This window comes from Ochotona curzoniae, unplaced genomic scaffold (assembly GCF_017591425.1).
Source record: "Ochotona curzoniae isolate NIBS_2020 unplaced genomic scaffold, NIBS_Ocur_1.0 scaffold_3208, whole genome shotgun sequence".
Classification (NCBI taxonomy): domain Eukaryota; kingdom Metazoa; phylum Chordata; class Mammalia; order Lagomorpha; family Ochotonidae; genus Ochotona; species Ochotona curzoniae.
Window position 1 is genome coordinate 28,334,678 of NW_024467106.1, and position 27,747 is coordinate 28,362,424.

At 57.1% G+C, this 27,747-nt stretch overlaps 2 protein-coding genes across 4 annotated transcripts in view; both read left to right on the top strand.

Annotated features, from left to right (window-relative positions):
- TBC1D2 (TBC1 domain family member 2) overlaps positions 1 to 16,134 on the top strand; it is a 43,315-nt gene extending 27,181 nt beyond the window's left edge. For 2 of the 3 annotated variants that reach the window (XM_041004546.1, XM_041004549.1), the window contains 7 exons: positions 4,072 to 4,182; positions 5,813 to 6,000; positions 6,894 to 7,370; positions 11,192 to 11,312; positions 13,489 to 13,674; positions 14,232 to 14,353; positions 14,910 to 16,134. In XM_041004546.1, the coding sequence (XP_040860480.1) occupies positions 4,072 to 4,182; positions 5,813 to 6,000; positions 6,894 to 7,370; positions 11,192 to 11,312; positions 13,489 to 13,674; positions 14,232 to 14,353; positions 14,910 to 15,117 (1,413 nt within the window). In that variant the 3' untranslated portion in view covers positions 15,118 to 16,134. The remainder of the gene's footprint in view (positions 1 to 4,071; positions 4,183 to 5,812; positions 6,001 to 6,893; positions 7,371 to 11,191; positions 11,313 to 13,488; positions 13,675 to 14,231; positions 14,354 to 14,909) is intronic. The other variant, XM_041004547.1, reaches the window with a different exon arrangement.
- A 3,139-nt stretch (positions 16,135 to 19,273) lies between these two features.
- CORO2A (coronin 2A) overlaps positions 19,274 to 27,747 on the top strand; it is a 55,253-nt gene continuing 46,779 nt past the window's right edge. Inside the window, exon 1 of the mRNA XM_041004678.1 lies at positions 19,274 to 19,351. The gene's annotated coding sequence lies outside the window, so the exon portion shown is untranslated. The remainder of the gene's footprint in view (positions 19,352 to 27,747) is intronic.

The window sequence follows — 27,747 nt, forward strand, 5'->3', positions numbered from 1 at the left end:
GGTGGGCAGAGGCCTCCTCCCTGTGTTCAAGTCCCAGCTGTGGCTCTTACAGGCTCTCTCATGTCAGTGTGGCACACCCCCAACTGTTCCTGCCTCATATGAGGCTGTAAGAAAGAGAAAGGGATGGAACGCAAAAACCAGATTCCCTTCTCTTATTTGAACAAAGTTTAAAAGCCACATAACCAGTCACTGGGTCATTTCCCCTATTTGGTCTGAGATGGAGGTTAGGGTCAAAATGAAACAGCTTTCCAATGCGGGTGCAGCTGGGTTGTTAGAAAGAGGGGTCCCCGGCACAGCCCTGAAGGGCTGCTCTCCTGCCATGTGCTGCCGTCCCAACTCAGTCCCATCTGCTGGGATCCACTGCTCGGACGGAGTGGCCGGGTGCTATGGCCTGCATGAGGGATGGCTGGAGCCCCGACTCACCCGGCAGCCAGCTGTGTGTGTGTCCCTGGAGTTCCATGTGCAGCAATGTCACATGTCGGTGAACGTCACAGGTGTGTAAACGCACACAGACCCAGTGCCATTCACTTCAGAGAGTCTGCCTGCCAGGTGCCCCTTCTTACTGGACAGGGGGCAGTAACATGTCCCGCTTGCCCTGGGATCAAGGACCCCCAGCTTTAGGACGAGGCCCCTGTCCTGTGGAGCTGTCACTTTGAATCTGGCTCATGGACCTGTTGACTGTCACAGCTGGTGAGACACAGCACTCCAGCCTGCCCCTCCCTGTCTCATGGGGACAGCTGAACCCTGGGAGATGGGGAAGGACCCGCCCAGGGTCGTGCAGAATGGAGGGCAGGGCTGTAAGGAGGAAGAGGTTTCCCCTCACTGGGGGCACTGACTCCCAGGCTTAAGCAACAGGGCCAAGGCCACAGCCGTTTCCCATGGAGAATCCCTGAGCTCCTGAGCCCTGCACGGAAATGACCCAGGCAGCAGCTCTGTCCTTCCCCACCCCCTTCTCCCGTCGTGCTTTGCTGCTTTGCTCCTCTGGTGACTGTCCTGTGTCTTTCTCTTCTCTGAGGTCTCTTTTTTCCTCCCTACAGTTCTGAGCCATGAAGGACACTCCAGGTAGGGCAACCAGCGGAATGGGAAGGGCTGTCTGGGGGTGCCACCAGTCCACAGCAGTGCACAAACCAGCCTCCCTGCCTGGGCTGGACCAGGGCTTCTCATGTGACAGAAACATGATTTCCAAAACCTTGGCAGTACCTGTGGGCAGCTGGAACCCAGGCTGGAGAGGGGGAAGGAGGAGGGAAGCAGGAGTGAGCTGTGGGCTAGAGCAGTCTGCAGCACTGGCCTCAAGCCTGGCTGTACTCAGTGGAGCTCACTGAGCCTGAGCTGCGGGGTCGGATCCCATGTAGCCCGGGGTTCTTACCATCTCTGGATGTATTTCCTCATCTGCCATGTGGGGATTGTGGCTGAGCATCCCTGATCCAAAAATCTGAAAACCATAATGCCTCCAAAATTCAAAACTTGGGAACACCAACATGATACTGTGAGTGGGAAAGCCTGCACACACCTGACTTAGGGTAATAGGTCATGGTCAAAGCAGGTGCACCTAAACTCCCATATAAAATTACCTTCTGGCTGTATGTACTAGGTGTATGTGGAAGTTCAGTGAACCTGCTCTTCAGATCCCCAAGATAGCCCACTATGCAAAGATTTGGGAAAAAAAAGTCCAACAGATGTTTTCCAAATAAGGGGTACCCTGCTTGCTCTCTAATATCTTGTCCTATAGCACTGTGGGAGAAGTAACACTCAACCACATAATGGCAGTGTGGGAAGTGGGTCTAGCACATGGTGGAAGCTTGGGTGATGGTGGCACCTCACGTCCCATGCATTTCCAGGGCATTTACAGCATTGGAAAGGAGCCTTAGGAAGGCTCCCTGGAGACCAAGGGGAGCAAGTAGGCAGACACAGGTGTCGTGAGAACTCAGCAGGAGGTGACAGTGGCATTGCAGGTTCTATGTGCTAGCCATTCTTCCCCAGTCTCCCTGCATCTGGAGCTTCCCCCTAACCATTACCCTAGGCCCTTGTGCTGGGCTTGTTGTCACCCCTGCTTTCCAGACGAAGGGATGAGACCCAGGGATATAACGAACTTGTCCAGGACCTCAGAGGCAAGGATGGGAATTGTGACAAAAGGACTTGGTATGCAAATAAGGTCTTGTTGCCAACTCACTGTGGGAAGGGTGGTTATTACTTAATAAAAGCCATTGAGACAAATAGCTAATGTTAACACCAAGGAAAATTAGATGTTGGCCTCAAACCCTGTATTAAAATGTTTAATCCAAGTTGAGTAAAAAGTTTTATGTTAAAAATGAAACTGGAAATATGGGGAGAAAGTGCAGGTGCACTTGGAATAACCCTGGGGCGAGGCTTTTTCTATGCATGACCTGAGCCAGAGCAACAGCCGTACAGACTGGGTTGAGCCTGTAAAGCTACATTTTGTGCCTTTCCTCACCTCCTCCCTGCTGTGTAAAGATGTATGTATGAAGACTAAGAATGCTTCCAAGTCTGTGGAAAAATGGAAGTAAAGGGCAAGTTCATTTTGCTGTAAAAAAACAAATCTGAAAGTCATGTGCAGTGCTTTTCCAATATGTATTCCCCCATGAACTTGCTGAAGACCCCTTCCTATGCACGTTTTTGCAGCCACACCCTCCCTGCCCCCAGCCACCAGGCAGTGCTGGCACATGGGCAGGCCCACAGTCCTTGATGTGTTGTTATCCTGCCTGCGGGCAGATGTCACACAGGTGACTTCAGAGGTGACAATGGGGAGGGGATGGGTGTTCTGTCCTGCAAAGGGTTCCAGCCAGGAGGGAACTCACAGCAGCTCAGAGGGAAGTGCAGGAGGCTCAGAGCGTCTGAATCAAATGGACTTGAGCCCTGGCACACTTTTACTAGCTGTGTGGCCTTGGGCAAGTTCCTCACTCCCTCAGAACCGAACCACTGAGCCCTTGTGTGTGGTTGAGTGCAACGAAAGAGCTGGGCAGGTGAATGAAGCACTGTGTGTTGTATGGAGGAGGGGCTGTGGGTGTCTGTTTTCTCTGCAGACTCGCATGCAGTGGGGTATGACCCTGGACCAACCCAATGTTCACAGCATGTAGGTCCCTTTCGCCAGCCTCAGGAGAAAGATACAGATGGGGTATGGCGGGACAGTAGGTAGGAACTTGCTCAGAACATGGCAGCTCACATTTAGTGTCAGTATTTCTGCAGGGCATAGAGCCCGGAGTTTGAACAGGGTAGGGGTGCATTGGGAGAGGAGGAGAGTCAAGTGAGATAGTGTAATAGACCACAAGCCCAGCTTGCCCTGTGGGGCAGGTGAGAAGCCACAGGAGGAAGGCAGCTAGGCGTGGCATGTTTGTGGCAGGGTCAGCCCTGTAGGCTGAGGACAGCAGACGCTGTTGGAGTTCAGTGTGCAAGCTGGCTTGCAGCCTGTACATGTCCCTGAATGGGAGCAAGTTCCCACTCATCTGGTATCATTGAGCCATGCTGTGAGCCTATGCACCATTAGCTGCTTCCCCTGCTCAAGCCTCCCCTACAGGAGAGGGAAAACTCCAGGCTGTGTGGTGCCCACTGCACCACGGCCCATGCTTGAAAACACACCAGGTAGAGCCATGATGAAATTACAGAATAGTCAGCTCAGCAGTGGCTGACAGTGCTCCCAGGGAGCTGGAGGGAATGACAAAGAGCAACACCAACCCAGAGAGACCAGGGGAAGCCACGTGTGTGCATGCATGGTGGGAAGTGCTGGCTCTGGCAGCGAGCACCCCCGGGGTGCTAGCTGTGCGCGGTGCCTGGCCTCAGAGAGGTGCTTGGTGTGTGCACCCTATTGCAGATAAAGAGTGGCTTAGAGGGGTTCAGGGACCTGCCTGAGGGCTCCCAGCAGGGAAGTCTGGGCCAGACCTTGAACAACAGGCCCAGTGAGCTCTATGCTGTGTATGTCGCAGAGTGGAAAGGGGGAAGTCTTCTCTGCTGCCACAGGTGGGCGTGTCTATGGGAAGGACACCCCCCTCCCAGGCCCACCTCTGCAGGGGTGCTGCACATACCGTGATTCCCAGAATGCTTTGCACTCTTCCTCAGGATGACATGGAAGCCTTTCGGACCCAGAACCGCTTCCTCAACTCTGAGATCCACCAGGTCACAAAGATCTGGAGGAAGGTAGCCGAGAAGCAGAAAGCCCTGCTGACCAAGGTAAGCCCCTCACTGAGCGTCCCCACCCTCCCAGGGGAACCACCCACGCTACTCCCATATCAGGCCCCATCGTGACCCCACAGCCTGAGCCCTCAGCAATGGAACCCCAGTCAGGCTCTTCTCCAGACCCCATTCAGTGGTGTTCACAGCTCACAGGTAATGACATTGAGACCTGTAAGGCTGAACCCCTGTCCCCAAGGAGGACACAGACAAGTAAGGGAACTGACCACCATCAGGATGGAGTAGGGTTTCTTGGGAGAACAGAGAGGGGAAGGTAAGTCAAGGGAGGCTGCTTGGAAGAAGTGTCTTCTAGGTAGACGCCTAAGGGTAAGTTAGTATGACTCAGGTCAACAGAGGAAAGAGGGTTTGCAGGGAAAGAGAACATAGTAATGGAAGGTTTTATCTATCCATTTTATCTGAAAGGCAGAGTGGCAGATAAGGGGAGAGACACAAAAAAAACAGCTCACTCCTCAAATGGCAGCCAACTGTAAGGACTGGGCCAGGTCAAAGCCAGAGGCCAGGAACTCCATCCAAGTCTCCCACAGGGGTGGCAGGGGCCCAAGCACGTGAGCCATCTTCCACTGCCTTCCCAGGAGCATCAACAGGGAGCTGGGACTCCGATATGGGCAATTTCACCTGCAGTGCCAGGGTTACGCCCCTAGATGGTGTGGTAAAGCCCTGTGGCCAACAGGTGGGGAACACGGCCAGGGCTGGTGACACATGAGATTGGAGGGGAGGAGTTTGCTACTCACACCAAAGACCTGGGGGTGGTTGGAGGATGCTGAGAGCTGCCCTCGCCCTTGGTTAGGTATGCCTGGGGTGGAGGCCGTGGGCTTAAGGGAAGGGGCCTAGAAGTAGGGGTGGGTTATGGAAATCAGCAGTCCCTAAGCGGGGCGCCAGTCACAGGTGTGAGTGAGGGGGGACAGGTAGAGCAGGCTCGGAGAGCTCCATCATCACTGGTGACCCAGGCAGGGGGCAGCAGAGGCACATCATTGACTGTGAAGACACACCTTCCCTATACCCTCCCAGCCACCTAAAGGGGGAAAGAGCAGCCAGGATGTTCCGGGGGTTGTGTCAGGCTTGTCCGCAAGTCACAGCAGCAGGAGGTAAGGCCCAGAGAACTTCCATGGCTTGCCATCAGCAGGAACACACAGGTTCAAGGAGGATGCACAGGACCATGTCCCAGGCAAGGACCAGAGCCTGTGTAGTAGCAGCAGCCAAGGGCACGAGGGCGGTGTCCATCCCCACACTCCCACCTGCAGAGAACTGCCTCCATGCCACACACCACAGAAAGCCTGACACACATGCACACAGGTCTCAGCAGCATCCTGAGGCTGACTCAGTGGTGTCCCCCAAGCTAAGGGTAAAAAAGTTGAGGCTTCGAGAGGTTCAGGACCTTGCCTAGGGTCCACAGCTGGTGGTGGCTGTGCCAGGATGGGGCTGTAGGAGGGGTACCTGCCCACCCTGTACACTCCCAAACCCAGCTCCAGCACTGGACCTTGGTCTCTCTCACCTACAGGGCTCCCCAAGGCAAGGTCCCTCTCCTTTCCCTTCTGGAAAAGTCTGGGGGTAAGGAGGGGTGCGAAGTGACCTCAGTCCCACCAGGTGACCTGCCCCCCATCCTTTGCAGTGTGCTTACCTGCAAGCCAGGAACTGCCAGGTGGAGAGCAAGTACTTGGCCGGGCTGCGGAGGCTACAGGAGGCCCTGGGGGACAAGGCCAGTGAGTACTCAGAGCTGCTACGACAGCTGGTCCAGGAGGCACTGCAGTGGGAAGCCGGGGAGGCCTCTGCCGACATTGTGGAGCTGAGTCCTGTCAGGTAAGCCTGTGGGCAGGGCAGGGCAGGGCAAGGCAGGGCAGGAATGGGCAGGGCAGGGCAGGACTGGGCAGGGCAGGGCAGGGCAGGGCTGTGTGACTCAGAATCCCCAGCTGGCCTGCTGTAAGCTCCTTCTGCCCTTCAGGTACTATTAGTGATTTGCTCCCAGGCAGTGCCAGAGGCCTCAGTGCCACCAGCTGCCTCCAGGGCCTCTTTTTCCACTAGCCAGGCAGCTTCCCAGACAGAGAGCTTAGGGGAAACAGGAGGCTGAGCAGGCTGCTGTGCCCCTGCCGAACACACCAACCATGAGCAGTCACGCAGAATAGAAAGGAGCAGGTGACTATGGATCCTGGATGCCACGGGGAGCCCTGTAACAGAACCCCAGCTTTGGCGCCAGATCTGGCCCTCTCCCTGTGACACCTGGGAATTCTTCTCTGAACCCCACATTTAGCTTCCAAACAGCGTGGACTAAGACCCCCTGCTTTGCAGGATCCTTAGGATCAAATTGGTAGCATATGTGGGGTACACGGTAGGGGCAAATATACATGGCATAGTGAAAAGCCTTGTGGGCTGCAGCGCCAGCTTACCTGCCTCTGCCTGCCCTTGGTCCCGTCAGTTCTACATCCAAGCCTGGCCCCACTGGCCATGGCCAGCAGGGTTCTATGTGAGCGGTACAGGCTTCCTGGAGCCTAGGCTGTGTGGAGTACTGAGAGCCTTTCAGATTTGCACAGAAGGACTGGGTACATATGTCTCCCTCTCCCCATTACACAGAGGAGCCAACAGAGGTTGGGAAAACCAGAGTGGCTTAGCCAGAGCCTACTCCTTCACCAGGGAAGGCCCTGCAAGACACCCCACCACAGCGCCTCTCCCCTGCTAACATAAGTTTCTACCCATAGCGAGTACGACGAGTATGGCTTCCTGACTGTGCCTGACTACGAGGTGGAAGACCTGAAACTGCTGGCCAAGATACAGGCGCTGGAGGTGCGCTCTCACCACCTGCTGGCCCTGGAGGCGGGGGAGCGGCCGCTGCAGGAGCGCTGGGCCACCCTGGGCGAGCTCACACCCTCCGCTGAGCTCAAGCAGCTGCTGCGAGCCGGAGTGCCACGTGAGCACCGGCCGCGTGTCTGGAGGTGGCTGGTCCACCTTCGTGTCCAACACCTACACGCTCCCGGCCGCTACCAGGAACTGTTGAGCCGGGGCCAGGCCTGCGATCATCCTGCCGCCCGCCAGATCGAGCTGGACCTCAACCGAACCTTCCCCAACAACAAGCATTTCACCTGTCCCACCTCCTGCTTTCCCGATAAGCTCCGCCGCGTGTTGCTGGCCTTTGCCTGGCACAACCCCGCCATTGGTTACTGCCAGGGCCTCAACAGGTGAGCCCCACAGCTTCAGGAGGGCACGGTTCTCACCAGCACCTCCCTGTCTCCTGGGAGCCTCCCCAACACCTGGGGACGTGAGGCCTGGAAGCTTCATCCCCATTGAGCAGGTGGGGATAGGTGGGAGGAGGGCATTTCCAGATGGAGGAGCCAGCAGTGTGGCACAGTGAGTTGAGGCATCATGTGCAATAGCAGCAGCCCATATCAGAGTGTCAGCTCGCATCTAGTTGTTCCACTTCTGTTCCAGCTCCTTGCTAACATGCGTGGGAAGGCAGCAGGTGATGGCTCAAGAGCATGGGCTCCTGCCAGCCGCAAGGGAGAAACAGGTAGAGCTCCAGGCTCCCAGCTGAGGCCTGGCCCACCCAAGGCCATTGCAGCCATTTGGGGAGTGAATCCATGCATGGAAGATGGAGTTCTCTTCTAGGTCCCTCTTCCTCCCAACCCCCCTCTCTTTCTTTCTCCCTCTCTATTGGACACTCATCCTTCAAAATAAAGTCTTTGAAAGAGAGAGAGAAACCAGAGCCTGGAAAAGAGAGAGACGATTCTATCTTCCCTGCATGGATTCACTCCCCACTGGCTGCAGTGGCCTGGGCTGGGCAGCCAGGATGGAATCAGCTGTGCCACCTAGGATGCGAATGGGGCACTGAGGACTTCACCCGCCATGCTACAACCGCCATAGAAGCTGCACAGTCTGAATGATTCTCAAGGGCAGATGTTTTCAATGCTGCATGTTTGGATCCAGTAGGGGTGAGCCTCGCAAAGCCTCCCTAAGAATGGCCGCAAAGAGAGCTGGGAGCCACAGATGAGCTGAGCCATTCCGTAGATTTCACACAAAGGTCAGGCAGGAAGGAGGGTCTCTTGGGTGCCAGGTGCTCCACTCAGCTGTTGCTTGTTAATCCTCACGCAAACCCTGTGTTGTGGGCACCAGTGTCCCTGCTGTCCAGCTGAGATGATCTGTGAGGCTGAGGAGCCTGCCCAGCACCTCCCCATGCACAGGGGCTGGGCCAGCTGCGAACCTTGGCTTCCAGCTCCCCACCCCTAGTCCTTCCTACGACCTGCTGTCACTCAGGATACGCTGCTGCCACCCCAAACCCCACTTGCTAATCAGCAGGGACCCTCTTTGGAGGACTAGCCCTGTGCTGGCTGTGGTGCTGAAGAGACAGGAAGTCCCCCTGTGGCAGGAGGTGCCTGGAGTCCAGTTTGATAGATGTTTCCTGGTGCTTACACAGAGGCCCAGAGGGGAGGAAGGTCCCCAGGGTGGGTTTTCTAAGCAATTCTCTGAGGGTTTTGGCTCAAGTTTTCTCCACAAGCACATATTTTGGTATTTATGCAAATGCCTGTGCTGTTGCTTTAAACACAGTCATCTGTAGTGGAGCTGGCGAACCAGTTCCAACAGGCCTAGTGCCCTGGGTTCTTCCCAAGGCCCTCTCACACCCAAGCCGCAGGCGCCTAACACCTGAGTTGCCATCTAGTGGTGGCTGTTAGAACTGCATATGTCGTGTCTAGATTCCAGCCCTGTTGGGACTAAGGTAACCACCACCTGTCATGTTGCTGCAGTAATGCTAACTTGGGGCGCACTGTCTCAAGTCCTTTCTCGGTGAAACCAAGTGGACCGCTTTGGAAGCAGTTTGTTCTCACCTTTCATCCACATACTCCTTCCTGAGCAAGCCTGATTGGACCCCAGCAGTAGGGGCCTGAGCAGTTACTAGGTCCCAATGGGCACCAGCATCATCTAAACGATGTTTTCTAAAGATTATTTATTTGTTTATTCATTATTTAGGAGATGGAGAAACTGAAAGCACATGCTTGCCTCTGGTAGGTAGTTCACTCTCCAAATGCTTGCAACAGCCAGAACTGCAGCAGGCTAAAGCCAGGGACCTGCTTTCCAGTGTCCCACATGAGTGATGGGAACTCAGTACTTGAGCCATCGCTACAGCCTCCCTGGGTGCATCAGTGGAAAGCACAGGTGTCAAACCCAGGCGCTTTGGGTAAGCATTTGGCACAGCAGCCTAAGTGGCCACTTGTGACTCCTGCATCCTTATGAGAGTGCCAGGTCCCACATCCTAGTTCCTGTACTTCTGATCCAGCTTCCTGCTAACGTGTGTCCTGGCTCAAGTATGTAAGTCCCTGCCATCCATATGGGAGACCTGGAAGGAGTTCCTAACTCTTGGTTTCAGCCTGGCCCAGCCTGGGCTGTTGCAGGCATTTGAAGAGTGAACCAGTGAATCCACTTTTCAAATAAGATGAAAATCAATTAAACCCAGGCATCTTGATATGGGACACGGGTATCTTAACCGCTGGCCCTTCTGCCTGTACCCCACAATAAATGACCTGTGTGCAGGAACCTACAGCAGTCCTAGGCTCTTCCACAAGGACTTCCTGAGGCTGAGCAGGGTGGAAGGAGCACCTCAAGAGACTTTAGGGGTCCTAGGTCTGGTCGCCATGCTGCCACCAGCTGACCGAGCAAGTCACTTGTGCTTCCTGGGCCTTGGTTTCCAGCTATGCAGTAAGGAGACCTAGGTCGGAGACAGCCAAGAGTGCTTTGGAGAGAGGTTCTGACACAGCCTCCAGTCAGCAGGGAAAGACTGCCATGATCGATGAGCAATGTCTGTCCTGGACTCAAAGAAAGTGGTGCCATCCATTAGTTATGTCTTCCTCAGCACAGGCAAAGAGAGCAACAACCAGCATGCTACACAGTTGCCACCCTTGAACTCAGTGACCCTTGAAGGTCCCCTTTCCCCTCGGGCTAAGGGCAGAGCCCCCTGTTTCCAGGAAGCCTGTGAGTGTTTCTCCACCACACCTGCCCAGGAGGACTTAGATGACTATCTGAGTCTGGGGTGGGACAAAGTCCTTTCCAATCCAACAGGATTTCTTTTGGACATCTACTCTCTTCCTCAGAAGAAGGGAGAGGTGGTGAATGCAGCCCAGCACAACCCCAGGGGAGGGAAGACCTGACGGTCTGCAGGACAGGACAGTCTGCCTGCTGTGAGGTCCACAGAGGATCCACAGTGCTCCCCTCCCCCTGAAGCTGCAGCTGCCTGGGGGTGCTCTGAGAGCGTGAGTCCCACCACCAGGCCTCCTGGGCTGCATGCACAATGGGGGGCCTGGATTAGTCACGCAGGCATGCGGCCTTTTGCTAGGCAGGATGGATCCTCAGGCAAGACGCCATTGCATGGGGGGACCTCGTGTCCACCCAGCATCTTGGGATGTTCCTGTGTTGGTGGGCCCTGGGTGAGAGCTCCCAGGGAGGATCAGTCCCCTGAGGGTTCCCTTCTTTCTCACCCTTGATGTCATTAGAGCTAACTTGGGGGGAGGGGAGAAAGCAGAGGAAAAAAGCGCATGCACTGGGCCTGATAGCAGCGGGGGCTCTGGGGACCTGCCTTCTGCAGGACACCCTGAGGCTCTGCCTGCTCTCACCCTGCAAGACATCTGTGCCTGCCTTGCTCTGCTGAGTTCCTGAGTGCCTGTTAACTCCTGCAGAGCCCCAGAGTCTGCAAACAATGATGACGTAGATGGCATCACAGCAGGCCTACCATGTGCTCCTGTCCCCTGCTTCCTGTTGGGAGGGCTGATGCTCAGTGACTCCAGGATTGGCCCAGGCTCACCCAGGGAGCAGCAAGACCAGGACTGCCTTCCCACCCCCTCAGGCTTGAAAGTGATCCCCTACAAACCACCAAATCATTCCTCCCCAACTCCTACACCTGGGGGGCAGGGAGTGTTGGCCTTGGCCCAAGGTGTAAGACCCATCTGGGGATTGTGGCCGGAGCCCCTGCCCTGGGCTGCCTGCAGGATCACCCCTGGCCTTCCGCTTTTCCCAGGCTGGCGGCCATCGCCCTGCTGGTCCTGGATGAGGAAGAGAGTGCCTTCTGGTGCCTGGTGGCCATTGTGGAGACCATTATGCCGGCTGATTACTACAGCAAGACGCTGACCGCATCCCAGGTAAGCAGGGCGGGGCCCTGGAGTTGTTCTTAGAAGCGAGGGAATCTCCGGGGCTTCCTTGTATTGCGCTGTCTGGAGGCTGTTGTTACTCTAGCTGTGATGGCGAAACCACTGGCCCCTGGGCAAGGGAGGAGACCAAGGCCTAGTGTCCCTGGCTCGTAGCCAGGGAGGGTGGGTGGTGGGGCTGGGAGTTGGGGAAGCCACAGCAGTCACATGCACACATGCTCTGCACATCCCAATGGAGAAACACCTGTCTACATCGCCCGTTACCTGCTCCATGGCCCTGTGTGCATTGCCCCACTGTGCGGCCCTGGCACGCTCTCACCTCTGGGAATGCTAGGCTTACCTGCTTTAAATGGGCATAAAGCTGCTCCCTGGGTGGTCCCCACCCTCACACCCCTGCCCACTCGCTGGCCAGTTACCCCACTACCCTCCATTTCACAGAATGCCACTGTCCCACACCCACCACCCATCCTGCTGAACTGTCCCCTGCCTGTCCCTGCTTTTCTCCACCTATTCTACTTCCATCACCTGACACTGAGCCTCCTTCTTGGGGGAGAGGGGTCCCACCTGGCAGGAGACAGCCAAGGCTCAGGCGTGGGGCTAAGGAGTGGGATCAAGACTTGGCAGCACACAGGGTACCAATGGCACCTGACTGCACTGAAGGCCAGCACCAGTTCACGGCTGCCGCCACTGCCATGGGGGGTTCTCAGATAATGAGGAGGTGGTATCTGCTCCTGGGGGCCATCAGGGCCCAGCTGTGTCTGTGGCAACCTGCCTGTGACTTTCATGTCACACACGCCGGGGGCTGTCCGCTGTACTTTGTATCAGTCAGAACTGCCCTCTCAGCCACCACCTGGAGCAAGGCAGGCCGGGAAACACTGTATTTTATTTCCATGTCTTCACATCTCTGAAATGAAGCTGTATCTAATAATCAGCATGTGGGGGAAGGGGGTTAAATTCTTTTATGTATTTGAAAGGCAGAGTTACAGAGAAAGAGAGAGATCTCTCTCTGCTGGCCAATGCAGAGCCATGCCAAAGTCAGGAGCCCAGAGCTTCACCCCAGTCTCTGGTGTGGGTGGCAGGGGTACAAGCACTTGGACCATCATCTCCCACTGCTTTTCTAGATCTAGCATGGAACTAGATCTGAAGTGGAGCGGCCAGGACTCAAACCAGCACTGAAGGCATGGCAGCATTGCAGGCAGCAGCTTGAGCAGCTGCCGTCCCCTGGGGATGGAGGGTGGGGGTGGTTATTTCCATTTTCCATGATGAAAAATTGTCCTCATTCAGAATCTGGAGGAAGTAGTGTGATGGTCCACCGGCTGTCCATCCTGTGGTCTCAGTGTGGTCCGCCTAGGGAGGCCAGCACTGTTTACGCATACTCCAGCCCACCTGAGATGAGCCACTTGCAGTCAGCCACAGAGCCCATATCAGCACATCTGTAAATCTCTCCACCAGCTCAGCAGGGACTATCTGATGGTTTGTCCTGGATGCCAAAGCTCCACAGCCACCCGGGTTCTGGGTGTGGAAGGAAGGCAGTTCCTGGGTGTTTGTCAGAGGTAACACCAAAACCCAGGAAAGGATTTCCCTGAGAAGGGCTGAGTGACCAGCAGGCTGCAGGAAGGCAGAGCTCAGCACAGGTGCAGGAGGAGCACCAAAGGACCACGTCTCAGGGCCTACGAGACGAGGACAGGATCATGACTCTGATCGTGATCATGGCCATGTAGCAAGGCCAGCAGCCTTTTCCTCTCTCAGGATGGCAGAGCTTGGGGCTGCCCCTGATGCTGGCCCCAGGATCTGACCCCAGCATCTAACCTGCACATGTCCTGGGAGAGCATAGAGAGGCAGCTGTGGGAGCTGATTCAGAGTCTGAGCCCCTCAATCCCCTCTGTGAACAAGACCCATGTCTCAGAGCTGCCCAGTCCTGTGCCCCTGCTTGCCTCAGTTCCCAGTGGGCAGCAGGGCCAAGAGGGCACCAGCACAAAGCCCCCAGCTCCTAGTGTGGCCCTGGCCCATGTCAGCAGCAGCAGGGACTAGTGCTGCCGTGCCTACCTCCCAGCCAGCCTGTGTGCTCAGTGCCTTGTGAGCTGGGTGGGTCCCACTTAGCAGCTCTAAGAATTGGGGTGGGAGGAGAAGGGGGTGCCGGTGACAGACCGTTTTGCCCACTCCCTGCCAGGTGGACCAGCGGGTGCTCCAGGACCTGCTCTCAGAGAAGCTGCCCAGGCTCATGGCCCACCTTGGGCAGCAGCAGGTGGACCTGTCCCTCATCACCTTCAACTGGTTCCTCGTGGTATTTGCTGACAGCCTCATCAGCGACATCCTGCTGCGAGTCTGGGATGCGTTCCTGTATGAGGGCACCAAGGTGAGTGTGGCTGAGGCCAGGGAACCCCGAGCAGGAGACCGTGGAGGACTCCTCCTGAGAGCGGGGTGTTGTAAACTGAAGTCCTGTGTCTGCATGCAGGGAGGTGGGCAGGCTGCCTCTGCACATGCGTTCTAAGGGCAGAGGGAGGATGGGTGGGGACCAGTGTTCTGTAGAGGAAGCTAAGCTTATCCAGGGGCTTGTCTCTAACCCTCTCCCCAGCCAGACGCTGGGCCCCACCTTCCCTTTCCCCTGTTTATGCCAAGACCTGACTGAGAGTCCAGAGCTGGAGTCTGGTCCCAGCTGGGCACCTGCCCCAAGTCCCCCACCCTGGACCTAGTTACCTTGTACTTGTGGAGACACAGGCTGGGCCCCGTGTGGCCCAACAGGGACAAATCCAACACCATCCACCCATCCCCGTGGATTTCAAGCTGTGTTCTCTCCTGGGGCCCTTGGTCCCTGCCTCCTCTCTGCAGCCTATGCTGGGACTGTCCCCATGCTGGCTGCCACTTCTCTGCCCCACCCCGGGTTCCCAGTGCTGATGCAGTGCTCACTTGTAGGTGGTGTTCCGCTATGCCTTGGCCATCTTCAAGTACAATGAGAAGGAGATCCTGAGGCTGCAGGACAGCCTGGAGATCTACCAGTACCTGCGCTTCTTCACCAAGACCATCTGCAACAGTCGGTGAGAAGCCTGGGAAGCACCGCCCCCGGCTGGGCCCCCGCCCGCCTCTTCCCAGACAGGTGCTGGACTGAACTCCCACAGCTCACAAATCCCCCAGGGGACTTGGCTGCCCGGGCCACCTGTCTGCCCCTGAACATGGGACTGGGGCCTCCAGGCAACTTCATTCCTCGCCTACCCTCCCAGCCCATGGACTGAGGAGACAGAATTATCCCAATCCCCAGGGCACCTCTCTCGGTGGGGTTCTGCCCTTGTTAGCCCCACATACCTCACCCCCCTTACCACCTCCACCAGCACCATGCACTCAGCCTGAAAAGCTTCCGTTCACTCTTCCACACTCAGCGCATGCGTCTCCTCCTCCCAGAAGCCTTCCCTGACCAGCCTTTCCCTAATGGGTTAGGATGCTCCATCCTACCCCGAGCTGCCTTCTGCCTATATGCCCATCATGTAGGGTAGGAATCACCTTCCTGTCCACCATTTTCTCCCAGGAAGTTGAGCTCCCTGAATGAAGGGGCCAGGGCGCCCAGCTCCCAGCTGACAGTGCCCTTCCTCCCCCCAGGAAACTGATGAACATCGCGTTCCACGACATGAACCCCTTCCCCATGAAGCAGCTGCAGCAGCAGCGGGTGGCCCACCGGGAGCGCCTGGAGGCTGAGCTGCGGCAGCTGGAGCAGCTGAAGGCCGAGTACCTGGAGAGGCAGGCCACCCAGGACCGAGTGGCGCCTGAGACCTACATCACAGACGATGACGGGGAGGGGGAGGCCTGACGTGGTCCAGCGCCTGCCTCGTGCCTGATGAGCCCTGCGAGCCCCAGTGTCCTGGGACCCAGCCTTAGCCACAGGCTCCTGGTCAGGATCGCGTCTGCTGCACCACCCCTGGCTGGGTCATCTCCACCAGGGTGCCCCCCAGGGATCTCCGCTGATCCCATCACAGCACACATCCCTTCAACCTGCAGGCCATCATGCTGTGCCTCACTTGGGGATCATTCAGCCTGGGCAACTCCGGCTTCTGTTTTGGGAGGTCTCTACAGTCCAATTCCCTCTCTCCCACCCCACGAAACTGCCAGGCTCTGAGTTCTTAGGATGTCTCCCTTTCTAGTGGCAGTGTCTGCTGGGTGAGCTGTTTCTAGATCTGTGTGCCCATGTCCTTATCCCCCTTCGGGGTGCTGCCAGGGAAACCCAGGGGAGTTGGTCTGGGGGCCAGGCAGCCCACGCCCCTCTCTGCTCTGCAGAAGGACTGCTTGGGGGACAAAGGGTGATGGGCTGGCTCCCAGCAGTACCCACTCTAGGCAGGAACTGGGGCTGCTCACTGGCCCAGGCCAGTCCCAGGCCCTTCCATATCTGCCCTCAGTGGACAGTCTTCTGGGGGACTCCCCAGGCTTACCAGGCTGCCAGCTTAGAAAGGGGTAACAGGGTGACATGGTTGGGTCTCAGCTGCCCCCCGACAGGCTGGACATGGTGCCCCTAAGGTCTGGCAGGGAACTGACAGGGCTGGGGTGGAGGAAGGGAAGCCTTCTGGGCTGGCAGGAGAGTGTACTCAGATAATGCTGGAAGCATCCATGGAGACCCCAAGCCTGCGAAAAGTCAGTGCTCCCAGGGGGCTGGACCCTGGCTGCCCCTCTAAGGCCTTAAAGCTTATATTCATTCTTCAGCACAAAGAACAGCCACAGTGGGACCATGCAGTGGACACAGGACTGGGGATCCATGACACCCTTCATCCCCTCCAACCTCCCCCTGCTGTTCTCCACTTGTCCCCTTCCATTCCACCCTCGCAGGCTAAGGAAACTCTGACTGTCTCCTCCTGGAAGCAACGGCAGGGCCTCCGCTTCTCCCCATCATCCTGTGTAACCCCAGGTTCCTGGCTGGCTGCACCTGTGAATCCCAAGTAGCTTTGTAAAGCTATTGCTGCTGAGGCCCTGGGCCCTGGTCACCTGTGTTCTGCAGTGTCCCTGTACCCACAAGGCCCCACAGTCAAAGGATACAGGACAGTGAGGCCTAACTGCCTCCCCCAGCCCTGAGACTGTCCTGCCACAGCACAGTGGGCCCAGCCCAGAGAGACTGACCACCCTGACCAGATTCACACAGCCACCCAATGAGGCATGTTCAAGCCTAGAGGTCAAGGTTGCTGCCAGGAAGGGCTCCTCCCAGCTGGCCTCACCTTCCCCTGGCATTTATCACCAGTGCAGGGGGTGGGGGAGCCAGCCAGGCCAGCTGAGCTCCTGCTGCAGGGGAGGGAGGAAGGAGCTCCCAGCTGGAGTTGCAGCCATCGCCTGCATCAGTGGAGCCTGACACCAGGGGATGCCAGTGTGCTGCCGCCAGTGCCACCACCACTAACACCACTGCTGCAGGAACGCCCACCCTCCCCCTGTGCTTCTGGAGGGCGGCTGGGGCCCACCCCTGGTGTCGGGTTCCTGGCCCGCAGCACAGCTGTCGCCCCCTTCCCCCCCTAGGGGCTGCTGCCTTCCAGGGTTGGGATCTGATCCTGTTCAGCCCCCACCTCCCTACCCCTGGGGATGGGGCTCAGTGCTGCCAGTCTACCTCCCCCAATCCTTGGCCTCCCAGCAAGCTGATACCCAGACCCCATTCTGCAGGAGAAGGAGATCCCCTCCCTGCTACTGTAGGAAGGGACCAGAGGCTACTGCCCAAGTTCAAGGCTAATCCCACCTCACCAACAGACCCCCATGCCTGGGCACCAGCACTGTTTCTCAGCTCCTCCCCTCACTGGAAGCTCTTTCAGGAGGTGTGTACATGTGCATGTCACCGCACACATGTGACAGGCACGTCCCAGAGCTGGCTGCATTGCTGTGCAGGCAGGGCAGGGACGGTTCCTGGCCTATCCTACCACTCAGCTTCAGGGTCCAGTGGAAGGTGCCAGCAGACAGGCTGCATTTCACAGTATAGACCTGCTGTGTGGTTCCAGACCTGGGGGAGGATCATGCCTGCTTGGGCCTCGGGGCTGCTGTGTGTGCAGTGCAGAGGCTGGCCTGGGTAGCTCTGCTTGTGGGCCAGGACCAGGAGTGGAGAGAGGCAAATGAGGAACCCCCCACCCCCTCATGCACACAGGAAGGGCTCCAGGGCTGTCTGCTGGCAAGAACTTCCCTCTTGCACATGGGTCCTCAGCCCCCAGAAAGGCATTTGTTAAACCTGTCTTCCTCCACCCCCTGCCAATCCCAGCCTGCAGGGCACAAACTGCCACAGGGGAGAAGGAAGTCTTGGAGTGGGCAGAGGAGCAAGCAGGTGGTCCTGGGAGGAGAGAAGGGAAGGCCCCAAGAGAAGTGAGACGCCTTAGCCTGGGGAACATTGGTGCACCTGCTCCCCAGCTGTAATTCAAGTAAAAACAGCCTGAAGCCAGATTTTGAGGCACTCCCCTTGTGTCCACAGGCACCTTTGAAACTTCAAGGGCAGAGAGCAGCCTGGGATTCAGCAAGTTAAGCTGCTGTCAGCCATGCCAGTATCCTGTATGGGCACTGCTTCGAGCCCTGGCTGCTCCATTTCCCCAACCCAACTCCCTGCTCATGCACCTGGGAAAACAGCGGAAGGTGACCCAAGTCTTTGGGCTCCTGCATCCACAAGGCAGACCCAGAAGCAGCTCCTGGCTTCAGCCTGGTCCAGCTCTGGCTGATACAGCCACTTGCAGAGTGAACCAGCAAGTGGAAAACTGTCTCCCTCTTGTCTCTGTAATTGCCTTTCAAACAAATAAATATTTTTTTTAAAAAGTCAAGCATGCAATTCTTGCATACTGACACGTGAAGCATGCAGTGCAGTCCGACTGGACAGCCCAACTCCAAGATCAAGGCTCCAGGCTGGGTACAGAGCATGGCCAGGTCAGGGCAGAAGTGACCCGGTCATTCATGAATGCTGTGGCAGGCTTTGGCTTTGGCTACTCTTTGTAAGGAGATTAAGAGTTTAGCGCCTCAGCCTCGATTTTCTAATCTATAAAATGGGTGTGAGGCGGGCACTGTGGCATATGGGTAAAGCTGCTCTCATATGGCATCTCACTTGGGTGTAGGTTTGAGTCCTCGCTGCTGCAGGACTCAATGCGATATAGTAATGGGATTAAATAAGTAGGGTAGGATATAGCATGCTGTATTGTGCACTCACCTTTATCCTGAGTGTCGGTGCACCTCCTTCCTCTGAATACTCCATTCAGCAAAACCAAGAGCTTTCCTGGAAACAGGTGATGTAGTGGAGTCGCCATGAATTTGCATTCGTGAGCCAGCTGTCAGGTTATTTGCTGTGCTACCCTAAACTAGGTGCTTAACCTCTCTGGGCCTAAAGCTTGAGACAGATAAGAGTGTCACTCACAGTGCTTGGAACAATGTGCCCGGCTCGGGAAGGGTTAGCAGTTAGAATTAACTAAAAAGCAAAGCCGCTGCCCCCGCACCCCCAGGGCGGAGCGTACTGGGGAGCTCCCAGGCCTGCGAGTCTGGGCAGCAGCGCCGCCTCCCGGCTGCTGGGGGAAGGGAGGCCTTTCCTGCTCCGCACTCAGGTGCCGCGGGCGGCCTCGCCTACCGCGCCATCGGCGCTGCCCGGCGCTCTGCTCTTCCGATTCTGATCCTCCAACAGCCCTCCGGGGCAGACGTGGCTACAGCGTCCACTTCCCCAGAGGAAAACCGAGGTTCCACCGGAGGGTTCAGGCCACGCAGCCAGGCATCGGCGGGGTCTGAGTGTCCGCTCGGTGACCAGGCAGCCCGCCCCATGCCTGCGGCGCGCGCGCCTCAAGTGTGTGCGCGTGCGCCCCGAGCGCGAGGGCGCGCCCCAGGGATCCAGGAGCACGACCCGGGTGGGCTTAAGGAGGGGCGGCGGCCGGTGCGGAGCCGCGGGGCGGGAGGGCGGGGCGAGCCCCGGGCCCCCGCCCCGCTCGCCAGCCCCGCCCGCTGGGCTGCGCGGGGAGAAGGAGGAGGAGGCGGCGGCATTGGGCGCGGGGATTCGGCTGGCGGCGAGCAACGCGGAGCCGGAGCCGGACGCCGCCGCCGCCGGCACCTGCGCGGCCGTCAGCAAGGTAGGGCTGCTGCGAACCAGCCGGCGCTTGTGCCTCCCGGGTCTGCGGGAGCCGGGCGTCGGGCGGGACGCGCGCGCTGCTCCTCCCGGCTGCAGCTCCGGGACTGGGAGGAGGGATGCGGGGCTCGGCGCGTGGCCGGGGCGCTGCCTTCCATCCGCTCCGCGTAATCTCGCACAAAACACTGCCGCTCCACTCTCTCCCCCCACACTCCCGCTCCAGTCCTGGGTCTCCCGCATCGGAAGAGCGGGCACAGGGCTGCTCTCTTCCTCGCCTGGAAGCTGGGAGGGGCCGCCGCAAGGTGCGGGCGCTCGACGGCGCGGGGGCCCGGATGGGCACGGCGTGCGCAGACAGCCGTGAAGGCGGCTCGCCTTGGGCGCGGCCCCGCGGCTCCCGATGAGCCCCTACCATGGCGCATGGGACCCGTGTCGGGACCTTCGCCCTCTTGCCCGGGTCACCTGAGGGGCCTCAGCTTTCCGGGACTGGAAGCGTGGAGCAGACAGCATCCGCCGCTCCAGGAGCAGTCGGCTTGGGCGTGCGGGGCGGCGGGGCGAGGCGGGCCGACAGAGTATGCAGTGCAAGCCCGGCCGCGACCTGCCTCTGCCAGACCCATCCAAATTTGGAGGATGGAGTAGACGACCCCATTACTTTTCGCATCCAGGCCAGGTGATGGGGGCCAGCTCTGTGTCCCTGCATGGTAAGCTACAGCTGACTGATGATCACTCCTGAACAAGAGGGGCCCCAGCGCTGGGCTGGCTGTGCCTGTATGGGGCTTGGGCATGAGAAAGAGCGCGGGTCTTGGGTGGAAGAAACGGGGGCGGGTGTTGTGGTTTTGGGCCTCCCTGGGGGTGTCTGGCGCAACCTCTCTTGAAAGGCTTCCTGCCCTGTTGCATACTCCTGGTGACAGGGATCACACTTGCAGCGCCACAAACTGGAGTCAGCTTCCGGCACTGCCCATCCCACTGCTCACGGAGGGCGAGGGTGGACAGGGCCCGCAGACAGCACCTGACCCCTCCTCTCCAGCCACGTCAGAGCAAAGGGAGCAGAGAGGACAAGAGGAAAATGAAGTCTGTGCCCTAGAGGGGGGTGCTGGGGTGGGGGGCGGGACTCTTCCATCCCCAGGGGCTTGTTTGGAGCCGGGCTGGGCTGTGCACTGTGCAGCAGGCCTCCAAGGTGTGTCTGGACTTCCTACCCGCACAGCACCTCCTAGAGGCCTCTCTCCAGATTCCTGGCAGGGGCTGCCTGGACAGGTGGTGGTCTCTCTCTGTGTGAACCTAGGAATTGATTCTGAGGCTGGAGCAGAGTGGCTGTGACCTTGCCCTGTGGCCACGGTGGAGCTACATGGGTCTTAGAGCTCCGCCACAGATCAGTATTATTATCCCCCTTGTAAAAACAGTCTCAGTGTAACGCGCCCTGGCCTGAGCTCGACTCCAGTGCACAAGCTTAAATGCTACCCGGGTCTCACCACACCTGTGTAATCTGGACATCTGGGTCCTGGTCTTCTACTCGGCTACCTTGAGTCCTGTTGGTCTGCAGCAGGAGTGGGGAAGGCTGTGGTTATTAAAAAAAAAAAACATACAACCCCTTACCAACCCCTGTAAATGCACCGCACCCCCATCCCTGGAGCCTGGAGGCTTGAGCTGCCAGGGACCTGAAGACAGTCATCGAGACACACAGCCCCTCCCCGGCATCCTGGTTCCCTGCTCGGGGGCTGTGACTGTCCCACATCAAGGCAGCCACCAAGCCCAGGGAGCCTGATGCCATGACAAGAAGTTTTTGTCTGGCTTTGTTTTTTGAAGACACAAGCATGATCAATAACAACAACAACAAAAAGTCTGCAGTGGGGTGTCCCTATGAAAATAGTGGAGGTAATAGAACAGGGTTGAAAATCTTCAGTGCCTAACTAAGCTGTGGGGTTTGGCTGTGGTGTTGACTTGTGCAAGGCAGCCTGGTAGTCCCTGGGGGCAAGAAAAATGAACCTAGGAGCTGCCCTTCCTCCCTAGCCTGCAATCTGGGGGACTTTACCCTAAGGAGGTTCCTGATAAGTTGTCTTGTGGGGAGAGAAGCTCTTAGTGTTTTATCTGAGGCTCTCAATTGGAAAGTACAGCTTGGGAGAAGTAGTGATGCTGAGCAGAGGCCATGAGGTTCAAGTCCATGGATGGAGCCCCAGGTGGAGGCGATTGCTTTCTGGACCACACTTTCCCCATCTGCAAGATGGGGGCATAGTCAGTAATTGCTGAATTGATTGCAGCCCTGACAGCCCAGCACTACACTTACACATCCCTGTGACAAAGCCTTATACTGGAAGGCATGACAACCCAAGAATGTCCCAGCCTTCCTCCCCGCAACTCCCTTCCCCACCCCACCCGCCACTACCAGCATTAAATGAATTCCCATAGAAGTAGGCAGCTGGCTTTCCTGCCCCCCTGCTTCTCTGAGTGTGGGCTGTGTTTTTATCTCTCCCAAATCTCAGGCGGACCAGGACGGAGCCCAGCAGCATCCTCTAGCCTCCAAAGTCTGCAGCTGGCGTCCAGCCTCCCTCAGAACAAAGTGGAAGGGCTAGCAGTAGGGGCTGTCCACTTGTATGGGCAAGTGTTTAGTGGGCACCTGCTGTGTACCAGGCCTTGAAGGAGCCTCCAGGAAATATCCTAGGGTCAACCATGGGAGAGAGAGACAATCCCATATCCCACCAACACTTTTTGACCGACAAGAGCCACTCCCCTCTTCATCTGGTTCAGCCTGTGTGGCAAAAGATATAATTAGAGATGTAATCACTGCAGCCTACTGTAATTGAAGACCAGCAGGGTGCACTGGGGGCCAGGGCAGGTGTGGTTACAAGCTGGACACGTCATGGAGGTGGGGCGGAGGAGCCTCCCCTGGAGGGCATGATAACTAACCTGGAAGGTTTGATAATTCACTAAGCACCTACTTTGTGCTAGGTGTGTTCTCTGGGTGTGTGCTGGAGGGTGTGCAGGGCCGACAGGAAGCACAATAGACTAGGAAGATCTAACTGTAGGAGCTTGCAGTAGCGGGGCCTGTGGGGTAAGGGGGGCAGGAGGAGCCGAACCTAAGCAATCAGTGCAATAGATACTGGAGTTGCAGGCCCTGGCTGGAAGCAGGGAGAGAGCTGCTGCTGGAGCCAGGGTGCTGGTGCAGGGGGAGGGAGTGCTCCTTGAAAAGTGGACTTGTGCCATCCAGGTGAAGGGTGCAAAGGCCCAGAGATCTGATGTACCTGGCACATTCCAAGAGAAGCGGCAGGCCCAAGCAGAGCTGCAGTGGAAGGGGAGGAGGAAAGGTAGGGGGACTTTGGGTCAAGCTGCATGCCACCCACTCCTCTTGTGTACAGTGTGGCATCCTGTTTTTTGGTGCAAGTTACTGGGGAGCCATTCAGAGGTTTTGGGACAAGGCAAGGGCCTGGCCAGAGCTGACCACATCCCCTGAAGATGCTGTGCAGTGGCTGTTGACATCCCCCAAGTTCTCTCTGCTGAAACCCTCTCCCGCCAGGGGTGTGGAAGAGTAGTCAGGCCCCGAGGTGCAGCCCTCTGACTAACACCCAGGTGACCACAGAGTTAGTCTGCACCCTGATCTCAGACCTGTCATACTTGAAAACCGTGAGCAGGTCCCTGGGTTGACAGCTCCATTCTCCACTGCCAGGAGATGGGACTTGGTAACAGCAGCCTGAGCCGAGTAAGACTGGGGTGCAGTGCTGGAGCACCAAGCCGTAGCCCAGGTGTGGAGCGAGGAAGCTGGGCCTGCGCTATGCTCATGGGGGGTGGGGAGAGACAGAGGAGCTGGGTGGTCCAGGAGGGGGTGGAGGTCCCTGCCAGGTGAGTGACCAGAGATGGAAGCCGAGCTGGCCCTGGGCTCTTTCAAACCACAACTTGTTAGCACTTTCAGGAGCCGCCTAAAATTTTACACGCAAATCCAATCCATGTAACAGCTCTTTATTATCCTCCTGCAAGAATATATCCTATGTAAAGGCTATCTCAATAAAGTCACTTTACAAACAACACTTAGTTTTCTCTGTGATAAGACTTAATGATAAGGGAGAATTACAGAAAAGACTAGAAATCAGAGAATGAATTATCCTGGCTTCCCCCTCACAAGTCGTTCGACTAAACCTTGGGGTCTATTCATTTCCAGAATTGTTTTCTCTTATTATTTATATCCATTTTACAGATAAGACTATGGAGGCCCAAAGCGGTTGGGCATCTTGCCAAGGGCAAAATGTTGAGGGTTGGGGCATCTGCCTCCAGTCACAGTGTCCTGGTTGCCTATAGGTAGACTCTGAATGGTCTGAATTGGTGGGTTCCACTAAGATGGCCAGCCTACCCCAACCCATGCACCCACTCCTGGTCTCAATTTCCCAGTCAGGGGAAGGGAGCAGCATGGCCTTGTCCAGCATCTGCCAGCCCTGTCCAGAGTATAGACAAGTATTAGAAGCTGGGAATTTGTGCACAGGGCTAATGTGACAGCTGCTTCCAGCCTGGCCTCGGGCCCAGAGTTTACAGGGGCTGGCAATTGGCATGACGCTGCCCGGAGGGAGCAGGCCTGTGTTCCCTGGCCACCAGTGTCTTACCCGGGCAACCCTCATGGGCGGAGCTGGGAGGGGTGGTATGCCAAGGCAAAAAGAGAGAGAGCTGGGTCTGTGCCAAGGCTACAGGTCCCCCGGGCACTTGTCTCCGCTCCTCCAACTGTGCACGGAATAGTTGGTTCTGTTGCCAGCTGACTCCTGGGGCTGCCTGCTGCCAGGGATGCAGCCCTGGGGCCAGGACCTTTCCCTCTGCACTTGCAGAATGGCATCATAATGGCACCAACCCCCAACTGAGGGGGCCAGCCTCACTGTGACCAGCTGGCCTAGGGCGGGGCTGTGGGAGTGCCCAACCCTGGGCCCCAGCTGGGGGGATGGAGGGTTTGGCACCCCAACCCCCATCTGCACTTCATGCCTGCCTGGGGTCAAATGAAAACCAAATTGAGCCCTAGGCAGCCGGTGGTGGAAGTGGGGCATTCGTAGGAGTCTTACACCACAGGGCACCTGCGTGTCCAAGGAAGGGGTCCTGACGCTGCCCCTGCAGTGCTCTGGCAAGCTCTGCCCCTTCTGGATTCCTTGGTGTCCTCGCCCGGAAACTGCAGATACCATGTGGGCATTCCTTAGTCACAGTGCTTGCCGCCCCACAACCCCCTGTTAAGGGTTGTCCCTGCTTGGGGAGCAGCACAGCCCATCACCACCTTCCAGGATACACAGGTGTGGACTGGGAGGTCCCAGGAGCTGGTGACCCTCTAGGAGGGAGCAGCTACTTAGTCTGGGTTAGCAATGGGGCCAGGGAAGATCCCCCTGCACAGGTGGTTTGTGGGCCTTGGAAATGACCAGACCTGACAGGAAGAACAGCAGGGGTGACCATGGAGCTCAGTCACACATAGCCCCCTTCCTGAGTCTTAAGTTTCTTCATCCATAAAGTGGAGATGGTACACACCTGCTCTGCCTACTCCATGGGTTCTTGGGGCTCAGAAGAGAGCGGAAGTGCTGCGTGCAAACTGAAACCCCAGGCCCCTGTGCGTTGCTGTTGATGAGGTTTCCGGTACTCTTGGCTGATAGGGAAGTACAGGACGACAGCTGGCATTGGCAGAACTTCCGCTCTGTTTCTAAAGATGCAGCTGCCAACAGCCTCACCCCTGGATTTGAGAGCTGGGGAGGACTGTTCCTGAGGGATGCTTCTGCTGGGAGGGGGCTCTGCAGGCTGCCCAGGGCTGGGCTCTGAGGAAGAACAGGATTGGGAATCCCTAAAGCCATCAGGCCTAAGCACTGGTGCTCTGTCCTAGGGGGTGGAGTTCATGGGAGCAGTGGGGGTGTCCCCAGGAGAGACCTTCATCCCAGTTCTGATTCTCTTTGGGTTTGAAGAGGAAAAAGCATCCACCTCAACATGGGTGACTATAGAGTGTTCCCCAGAAGCCATGCCCAACTATCGCCTGGCTGTAGCATTTTATTTCCTTTGGTCTTTTCTGTGTTTTGACAATTCTGAACACGATCAGCATTTTCTGCAATGATGTTGGTGGAACGTCTGTCTGTGTAATAATCTAAAAACAAAGGAGAGAGTTTAACAAGCCACTGACACATCCCCAGACTGCAGGGATGCAGGGGTCACTCAGGGCGTAAAGGTCACTCCGGGAGGCCTGCCAGAGTAATGTTCCACAACAGTGGGCAGCAGTGGAATGATAGCTGCTCAGTGTGGGAGTCGTGCTGGGGGTGGGCGGTGGGGGAGTGCAGAGACTCCTGCTGGACACACAGCCAGGGTGTTCCCTGGTGGCTGCACGCACAGGTGGCATTGTGACCAGGCTGCCCAGGGCCAGGGTCCTGCAGCATCATGGGTTGCCCCGGGTAAGAGCCAGAGGTGAGGGGCCCTCTGGAGCTTGGGGCCACCCTCTAAGAGGGACTCAGACACCTGGCACAAATCCAGGGGCAAGGACCCGCACTTTAAGAGTGCAAGATGCTGTGGCGCTCCAGACTGAACGCTGCGCCTTGGTAGACCGCTGCTCCTCCATGATGCCCGTTCTTGGCGTTTGGTCCCTGGGACCTCCACAGCCCCTCTGCGACGGCAGTGGAGAGAGTCCGCTGAGTCCGCTGCCACTGCTGCCACCACCACCGAGTCTCCATGAAGGCCAGCATCCATCCACTGTGAGACCCGCCCTTCTTTGGCTTGTTTTTTGATACTTTGTTTTGTGAGAGAGAAGCAGCAGCAGGCAGTTGAGCTACCCTGCACTCTGGTGTCAGAGATGTTAGAATGCGCAAATGCTAAGAAAGCTCTGAGTCTTAACAGGAATCACGGACCCTCCAGTTGCATAGCAACCCAAGTATTAGAAATCCTGTGTTTTCTCCATGGCAAGACCATAGACATGCTTGTAGCCTGGGCAGGATGCCTTTGCTGTAGGGGTAGCTTGGCATGATCTCCCACCATGAATCCCCATGTGACCTCAGGGACACAGTGGGCCTGCTTTTTACAGTTGCAAAGGGAGGCCTTGAGAGGTTTTGCCACCTCCTGGAAGTCACGTAGCCTCAAGCAGGTGGCCAAGCTGGGGTCTGCATCTGCTGTTTTCAGATTGCCCCTCTTTGTCTTCCTACAGACCCTTGGAGGGAAAGCCTCCGGGCCCAGGAGAGGCAGAGTGTGTGCACCCTGCAGGAAGAAGGTTTGAAGGCTGCTGTAGGAGAGCCCAGTGCTGTGGGGAGTGGGGGAGGGGCGGTAACCGACTGCAAGGAACTTTGAGAGCTGGTTGCCTGGGGCTTAGCCTCACACCCTTACCAGGAGTGGCTTGGCCTGTGGTGCATCCTGGAGAAAGCCTGGGAGTACACAAACACAGACACACTCGGAATCCTGGCAAGCCCGATCATTCCGTAAAAAAAAAAATTAGTTTTTACTTGAAAGGGTTGCAGAGAAAAGAAAGGTGGATCTTCCACCTGCTAGTTCACTCTCCAGATACCCGCAACGGCCAGAGCTGAGCCAATTTGAAGCAGGAAGCCAAGAGCTTCAATCCAGGTCTCCCATGTGGGTGCAGGGGCCCAAGCACACGGGCCATTTTCTGCTGCTTTTCCAGTTCACAAGCAGGGGACTAGATCAGAAGTGGAGCAGCGAGGACTAGAACTGGTGTCCCAATGGGCAGAGAATTGGGTTGTTATGCCACCACACAGGTCCCTTTTAATTTGTAAATAGGACCTCTGCTCCTGTACTGATCAGATTCAATATGCAAAGCGCAGCCCTGTGTTAAGCATGCAGAGGAGCGCAAACGCCAGGCCCTACCCCATGGGCTGCAGACCAAAAGGGAGAGATGGCCCAGGTGTCATGGCATCCCATGACACCTAAGCAGCTGCCTGTAGGAGCCAGGGGCTGGGGGCGGGGGTGAAGAATGAGTGCAGCCCAGGGTCACTGCAGAAGGCTGCTCCGAACAAAGAACTTGGGGACTGAGATCTGAAAGAGGAATAAGGGCCAATCAGCTGGAGATGCTGCTAGGCAAAAGACCCTGAGACTGGAGGAGGCATTGAAAGCACTCAGACTCCTGGGCACTGTGAATCCGGAGAGGTGGAGCCCTGGCCCTCGAGTGGCCCGCTGCCCCCATTCTGTTGCTATAGCAAAAGACCTTAAGGATTTAGAAAGAAGAGTCTGTTTAGCTCCTGGTTCTGTGGCACTGGCCTCTGGTGAGGGGCTTCTGGCTGTGTCAGAGACCCGTCAAGCGGGCCTGAGCGGGCTAACTTGTGTAATAGCCATCGCCAATATAACGTATGAATCACAGGCGGATGCATGCGCCCTTGCAACAATTGTCCTCAGGACCCAGGGACACTGCAGGGAGAAGCCCGCAGGCTCCGCCTCCCAGCACAGCTACTGGGACCGGCAGACTGCACCTTGAGTTTT